General features: G+C 38.2%; 1 protein-coding gene across 1 annotated transcript; it reads left to right on the top strand.

Annotated features, from left to right (window-relative positions):
* Positions 1-1,658: 1,658 nt before the first annotated feature.
* Positions 1,659-3,639, top strand: LOC122648186 (WAT1-related protein At1g68170-like; the record flags this gene model as incomplete). The annotated part of the gene is made up of 7 exons (XM_043841434.1): positions 1,659-1,857; positions 2,088-2,150; positions 2,310-2,435; positions 2,544-2,799; positions 2,896-3,054; positions 3,190-3,341; positions 3,519-3,639. Coding segments are annotated over exons 1-7 (1,023 nt in total), but the record flags the coding sequence as incomplete, so codon positions are not given.
* Between the last annotated feature and the right edge of the window lie 4,261 nt (positions 3,640-7,900).

Here is a 7,900-nt window from a genome sequence, read left to right as displayed (position 1 = left end):
ACATATGCTCTCATTGGCTCGTGTTGATGCAGGAGTCATGTTATCAAACAAAAAGGTCTTCCCCAAAACTTAATAACAAAGGACTAAGTTTTTCGTTGTTTGTAAAATATCCCTTCTCTAGGGTTGACGTGACCATGTGATTTCACCACGGGTTTGGAGTGCGCCGGAGATGGCATGCATTTATTATTCCTAAAACCCTATATGTGTTTGTGAACCCTAGGATGGTGGGTGAAGTGACTTCTATAAGTGGATGAAAACTTTATCCTTAAATGAAAGCATCCAGTTTTTAAACACACGAATGGAAATATCGTTGAGGCACTCCCTCATACATGTTAAAAAAGAAAAGAAAGAAGGAGAAGATTAATTAATTGAGATAATGGTATATCCTAAGTCTAATATAACCCAATTCATGATTTGTAGGAGTAGTACGTACAAGGATTGGATCATGGGTTTTGATTTGAATTAACTCAATTTATTAGCAACATGGAAGCTATTTTATGGAGACAAATGAAATAATTAGTGAATATGAAGATGAATTTTTAGAAGATTTATAGTATTTAAAATGTCCTATTTCCCCTTCTTTAATGTGCTAATTCCAATTCTGAGATTTGTTCTGTTGTATGGAGCATTTTCTAAAGATAACTCTACTAAACCGCTGCGTGGTTCTTGATTCCTACATCATCAAACTGAAAAAAACAATGAAAAAAAAATTTGTTGAAAATAAACAATAGATTTAGTTTTTTTTTTTTTTTTTTCGTGTTATAAAGATGCGCGGGTTGGTGCGAGGGCCACCTAGCCTAGTAATGACTCCTTCCAAAAAGTTAAACAAAAATAGCCCATGGCATTGCCTAGGATCGTTATCCTCTTTTGTTATTGCACGGTGCAGTAATGCATCGTGCGACTACTGCGGAGGTCATGTGTATCATGTGAGGCCTACTGTACCACATGGCCTTTGCAGTACCGCACAATGCAGTACTGCACCGTGCACTAACAGTAGAGGATAAAAGTTCGCATTGCCTAACCTTGAAATGTGAAAAAATGAGGGAGGGTACGACTCAAGTCTGGACTGGTCGATCTGATCTGATTAGGGCTGGTCTGTTCTGAGAGAAATCAAGTTGACGGCAGTTTGACCATGTACACATGGCGTGAGGGACCCAGAAGACTTGTACGCACGTGTCTAAGCTCACCATGACACGTGTATGAACCAGACTTTTTACTTAATTGGGTGACGTTGGGAAATAGCGCAACAATGGGAACTTAATTACAATAACTGCCCCTACTACCTCCTCTTCAAAGTTCCAATGTTCTCTTCTCAACTAACTGTCTCTTTCTAACTCTTCTTTTCCGTAGTAGAGCTTATAAATATAACTCCCCTGTGGATACAGCAAGACTACTTATTATATCTTCTTCTTGATTAATTTGTTCGCTCCCTCACCCTCCGTCATCATCTTTCCTCTTATTTATCTTTTTTTCTCTATCTTTATCTCTCTCTCTCTCTCTCCCTCTCTCTCTCTCTCTCTCTCTCTATATCTGAATGATCTCTATCTTTCTTCTTCTTCTTCTTTAAAATTAAATCTGTATTTCAGTTATAGCTAGTGAGAAGGAAGGTTGGTTGTTTGAATATTGTTTCTTCAACTTTGCACTGCGCTGGAAAACGATGGAAGCTAGTGATCTCTGCAAATTCCTTCATGGGTTGAAACCGGCGTTGGTGATGGTGATGGTTCAGGCCATCTCTGCTGGGCTCAATGTCTTCTATAAGCTTTCAACCGTAGATGGAATGGATACGAGAGTTTTAGTCGCATACAGATATATGTTCGCTTTCATTTTCTTGGCTCCCTTTGCTTTCTTCATTGAAAGGTACGTACGCAGCTAGCTTCTCTGCTATTGCATTCCATTTCAATTCCTTCCCCGGCCACCAACACTAACATCAGATCAATAATTAATAATTAATAATATGAGTCAGTCACTAGCTAGCTACTACTGCAAAGAATGAATTAATTAATTAATGCATGAGAGTTTATCTAATTAATGATCGATCCAGAGGACTTCCCTAGCTAATCTGTTCTTGGACATGTTCTTGCTTACAGGAAAAGAAGACCAAAGTTAACGTGGATGGTCGCCTTTCAAGCATTTCTTTCTGGGTTTCTTGGGTAAGTCAGATCATTCTTGTACGTCAATATATCGATCCATCGATTCAAAACTGTTGTTCTTCAGTTAGTACACCATTAATGTGGTTTAAATTCCTGAGAACTGAATTCAGAATTAAATTAATTTGGACTCTTTTCTTTTTATTGATGATCGAGTTTTAGGGGAACGCTGGCTCAGAATCTATATTTGTTAAGTTTAAACTTAACATCAATGACATTTGCAGCGGCCATGATAAATCTTGTTCCAAATCTTGTTCCAGCCATAACCTATCTCTTAGCTGTGATTCTTTTTTTTTTTTTTTTTTTTTTTTCTTTTTTCAAATCCCTTAATAATAATAATAATATTGTGTGATGGAGATTAAATCATGACCGTTGATGGGTTTGACTAATGTAACCAAGGATGGAGAGACTGGGGATTAAGACGATAGCAGGGAAAGCAAAGCTGGTGGGGACGGCCATAGGTATAGGAGGGGCAATGGTGATGACACTCTACAAAGGACATGAGGTCATCATCTGGTCGACGAATATTGACCTTACACGTGGACTCGGTAATGCTGGAGCAACTACACACGCTGCTGCTGGTAATCGCGCATTGGGATCAATCCTAGCCTTTGGTTGCTGTTGGTGTTATGCAATCTGGTTGATTATTCAGGTGTGATTTTATAACAAACATGCAATTAATTCATCACCTCCACTGATTTGGAATTCCCGTCCTTCCTTTAATTTATGCCTGCCGTTGATTTTGTAGACTAAGATGAGCGAGAGGTACCCTTGTCCCTTATCAAGCACGGCTCTGATGTGCTTGATGGGGTCCGTACAAAGCGCCATATTAGCTATTTGCGTTGATCAGAAGTGGGAGGAGTGGAAGCTTGGATGGAACATCAGGCTTTTGACTGTAGCTTACTCGGTATGTATGGGATTCTGATTGGACGAAGGAGATTGAATTTTTTTTTTTTTTTTTTTTTTTTTCTTTTAATGCTTTTCTCTTGATTGATTGAGGATTTAATGGAGAGAGCTGAGTGTGTTTGTTGCGGTGATGTAGGGAATATTGGCATCAGGAGTAATGTTTACGTTGGTAGCTTGGGGTGTAAGGGCAAGGGGACCCCTGTTTGTATCGATTTTCAACCCTCTGATGCTTTTGATGGTGGCAATCATGGGTTCTTTGTTTCTTGCCGAGAAGCTACATGTTGGAAGGTAAAAACACAGAATTTTGCATGTTCTTCCTTAATTAGGGTTTGTTTGGTTGTAAAAAAAAAATGAATTTATGTGTCTCTCTCTGTCACTTTTTTATATTTTTAAATAAATTTTTTCTTTTCTTTACTTGGTAACCAAACATAACTCATCTTTTCTTTACTTTGGCTTATTTCGCAGCCTAGTAGGGGCAGCGCTGATAGTGGTGGGGTTGTATGGGGTGTTGTGGGGAAAGGGGAAGGAGATGAAGAGGATGTCTCTGGTTAGGCGGCCATCTCAAGATGATGGGGAGCCAATTGAGGTGGTTGTTACTACCAATCCTTCTTCTTCTTCTTCTTCTTCATCTGCTTCTTCTTCTTCTTCAGTAACAACTACAAGTAGCACTACTATTGATACCAGCAGTTTCGACGGCAACCATAACATTGGCCTCTCATCAACTGCTCCTCATAACTTGGCCTCTCTAACCTTAGCAGCAGCAACAACAGAAGTAGCAGCAAAAGAAGAAGAGGGAGACCAAGAAGAAATGGTGGTGTCACCCCGTACGACATCACTCACCCTCGAGCATTGATAGTTGTGGTTAATTAGCATCTGCCGCAAATCATCCTAATTAATTAAAGTGATGTGGTAATTCATTCATGTAGCAAACATACATTAGAGAACATGTCAATATAGTCAACTGTTTTTTTTATTCATCTTCTGTTTAAATATTTCTTTTCTTTCAGATTTTCTTTAATTATAGCAAGAGAATATGGACAGCAGCTATTTTACCTTCTTCTTTTGCTAGTTCCAATTTTGAGACAATACCCACAGCTAGTACAAGAAAGAAATGGAACTGAAAGAGTTTTAAGTTTTAGAACCATTCATTCAATGCAGTTATTGACTTCCTAGTGAAAATGTGATTTTTCTTTATTTTTTATTTATTTATTTCGTGGACGAAATAATTAATAATTTTCTTTCTCATAGAGCCTCGATCATAGGGAGTTAGGATCAAGGATTTCAAATTCGGAATTGGGGGTGGAATCTATCGGAAGTGGTCTCAAAAACTCTATAATTGGCCCTCATATCTGAAAATACAATGGTTTGGTCCTAAAAACCCTAGAATCTGTCGTTTCAAAACGGTTGGAATCGATGAATTTTTTAAAAAGTGGTTGCGTTGGTCAACCGTGATGAGAAATTAACCCAACCTGGGTTGTAAGAAGGATCCCAAATCCCAACCTCGGTCATGGAGGGAGAGGGTAGGGGTGTCAAAACCTAGCCTGAACCGATCGCAACCAAACCGAAGCTGATATGAACTTATTGGATCATGTTTCAGGCTGAGGTTTTGTGATACCGATAGCAAAGCAGACCGCATTGAAACTGAGAAGACACTGAACCTAAATAACCTGATTATAAACAGGTAGTTGCCCTAAATTCATATTAAAAAAAAAACAGAAATCGGTGCATTGGTTATATTTACAAGGTAAACCGTTAAGAGAAACCAATAAGAAACTAAAACCGAACAGAAATCATGAATCATGTTTGGGACTCACTCATTCGCATACCGAAACAAATCCAAATCGACCGATTGACACCCCTAAGCCATGCCAGAGAAGCCAGCCTCGGGTTTAATTGGTAAATATAAAGGTTGTATTTGATGTGCATTTTTGGAATGCATTCTAGGTCCATTTCGCATTCTCGGGCGATAAAATTAACTGTTTTTATCGCCCAAGAATGCGAAATCAACTTGGAATGGATTGCAAGAACGCATACCAAACACTGCCGAAGATGAATTTTAGGAGATTTTTAAGGACATAATAATGAGATTTTTGAAGGTGCATAGTAGACAACAAGTGCACAATTACTTATAGGTGGGAAAATTATCTCCACAGGTTCTCTGTTTGGTCTGGTTCCCTACTGCCTCTAGCCAATAAGAGAGGGGGATGGATCCCACCCGGGCAGTATGTTCGGGCAGGGGGTAAGGTGGTTATTTTTCACCCCCTATGGGAGGAACCGGATGAATTGTACCGGGCAGGGAAGCTGAGAGGATAAAGATCCCTTATAGATGCCATACAATTGTTTCATCTTGGAAGACGATTGATGTTTGAAGGTCTACAGCTTCAAAGACAGTGTCATGGTGGAAAATAAACCTCTCCAATTCTTAAAAGTGTGTAGTACGGCAGTGCCAGGTGGAGATGTTGACACCTAGCAACTCAGATAACCAACGGTCCAAGTTCACTGACCCATGAAAAATGTGATTTTTCATCTTTATATTTCTTGGCTGTAATAGTCAATTTTCATCTCCATAGGGAGTTACCGTCAAGGATTTTATGTTACTCCTATTCTGGTCGATTCGGATAAAAATGGGCATAGATTTTGATTCAATTCCCAATTCCGTTTTTTGAAATCTTGTGTGGGAGGGGGAATCTAGGCTTAATCGTGAGGTGGAAATTAAACCAACTTTGGTTGTAAGAAGGATCCCAAATCCCAACTTGGGTCATAGAGGGAGAGAGTAAACCCAACCGCCAATATAGATCTTGGGTTGACTTAGCATATTAACCATCTGGCCTCCCTCCTCTAAACGAGTAAAACCCGGAATCGGTTTTGCAAACCCTACTCCCCAAGCAACCGCCATAGGTTTCCAGTGTAGTTGAAATAATGAAACAACCTTCTCACTCTATAACTATAATTCTATAAATACAGAGATTATTAAAGAAGAAGATGTAGTAATAAACCATCCAGCCTCCCTCTTCCAGACGAGTAAAACCCGGAATTGGGATTCGGATTGGAAGAAAACCCCCACTAAACCCTCGTTTTCAAACAGAAACTGCAATTTGATTTGATTTTTCAAAGCCTGCTTCCCAAGCAACCTTCCCACTATAACTAAAGGGAATACAGATTTTGAAAGGAGACGAAAGAAGAAGAAGAAGATCTCTAAGTGATCGAGTCGAGTCGCGTGGCTTGTTGTGTTTGGAAAAGAGGCGAACCTGTATCTATATGCGACTAAAATTCTCGTATTATTGAAACAGGGATCGATCGATCGATATAGAATATGAGAATTTTGGTTGCTTATACATACATGTTGAGTCTCACAAAGAAAGAAATCAAAACAAATCCTATATATGTTGTCTGCATCTCTGCTTCTCCGTCTTTTTTTATTTTATTCAGATGCTAATAATATTTTAATCCTTTGCTTTATTTAATTATTTATATGATTGGATAATTAACCTGCACTTTCTTGGACATGTTCTTGCAGAGACACCCCCCCTCCCCCCCCCCCAAAAAAAAAAGGCTAAAGTTAACATGGATCGATGGTCGCCTTCCAGGCATTTCTATGCGGTATATTATTTTCAAAACCCTAAATGGGTTTATGAACCCTAGAATGGTGGGTGAATGAATCATCCTATGCTGGTGTATGATGGAGGTCATCTTTTTCAAAAAAATAGAAAAAAAATAATAATGATGATGAGTTTATGAGTCTATCTTTCTTCTTTTTCTAAAATTTTCATTTTTCTTTTCTTTTATTTGCTAAACAAACATAGCCTAAATATCAAGAATTTTAACAATATACAAGTTTAATTCAATTGCGGTGATTTGAATTTTGTTTACAAAATTTTTTGCAACTTAGTAGGAGCAGCGTTGATAGTGGTGGGATTGCATGCAGTGTATTGGGGGGAAGGAAATGAAGAGAATATCCTCTCAGCTTATACCATCTAAGAGCACCAAAGATATGATACAGGAGAGGACAATATGGTCAATTTTTTCTCTCCTATTTTAAATATTTCTTTTTTTTTTTCCTGATCTTTTTTATCTGATAAGTAAATTTTCACAAAATTTATGGTTGTTCTATATATAAGCCAGCCTCATGGAATTATGGGTTTGATCATGGTTCAAGATCTCGGTTTTTCAAGTTTCCGAGATGAAACTCATATGTAATATTGTATCGATCAAGTTTCAACATATTTCGATAATATTTCAGAAATTTAAATCAGTTTCGACAAAATTTCAACCATCCCAATTTTGACTAGCTATGTCAAATTTTGCCCAAATAATATCATGTTTCGATCCATGGGAAATCTTTATTTTGGCCAAAGTCGTTACCAACATCGAAATCGAGATTTAGAACCTTGGTTTTGATATAACCCAACTTATTAGTTGGAATAGTAGTAAAAGGATAATTGGATCATGGGATTCATGGATTTGATATGAATTAAACCAATTTATTAGCAACATGGAAGTTTTTTCAAGGAGACAATAATGAAATAATTGGTAAATATGAAGGTTGTGTTTGGTATGTATTTTCGGAATTCATTCTAGGTCCATTTCGCATTCTCGAGCGATAAAATTAACTATTTTTATTGCCCAAGAATGCGAAATCCGACAACAAGTGCACAGCTACTTATAGGAGGGAAAATTATGTCCTCGGGTTCTCTGCCTGGTACAGTTCCCTAATGCCTCTAATAAGAGGGGGATGGATCTTAACCGTGCAGTGTGTTCGGGCAAGAGGTAAGGTGGTTATTTTTACCCCTTATGGGAGTATAAGAAGAAATCTCGCCTTCAAGGCTCAACTCCAGCTCGGCAACACC

Source organism: Telopea speciosissima, unplaced genomic scaffold (genome assembly GCF_018873765.1).
Source record: "Telopea speciosissima isolate NSW1024214 ecotype Mountain lineage unplaced genomic scaffold, Tspe_v1 Tspe_v1.0534, whole genome shotgun sequence".
Classification (NCBI taxonomy): domain Eukaryota; kingdom Viridiplantae; phylum Streptophyta; class Magnoliopsida; order Proteales; family Proteaceae; genus Telopea; species Telopea speciosissima.
Note: the sequence above shows the minus strand (reverse complement) of the source record. Positions and strands in the feature narration are given on the sequence as shown.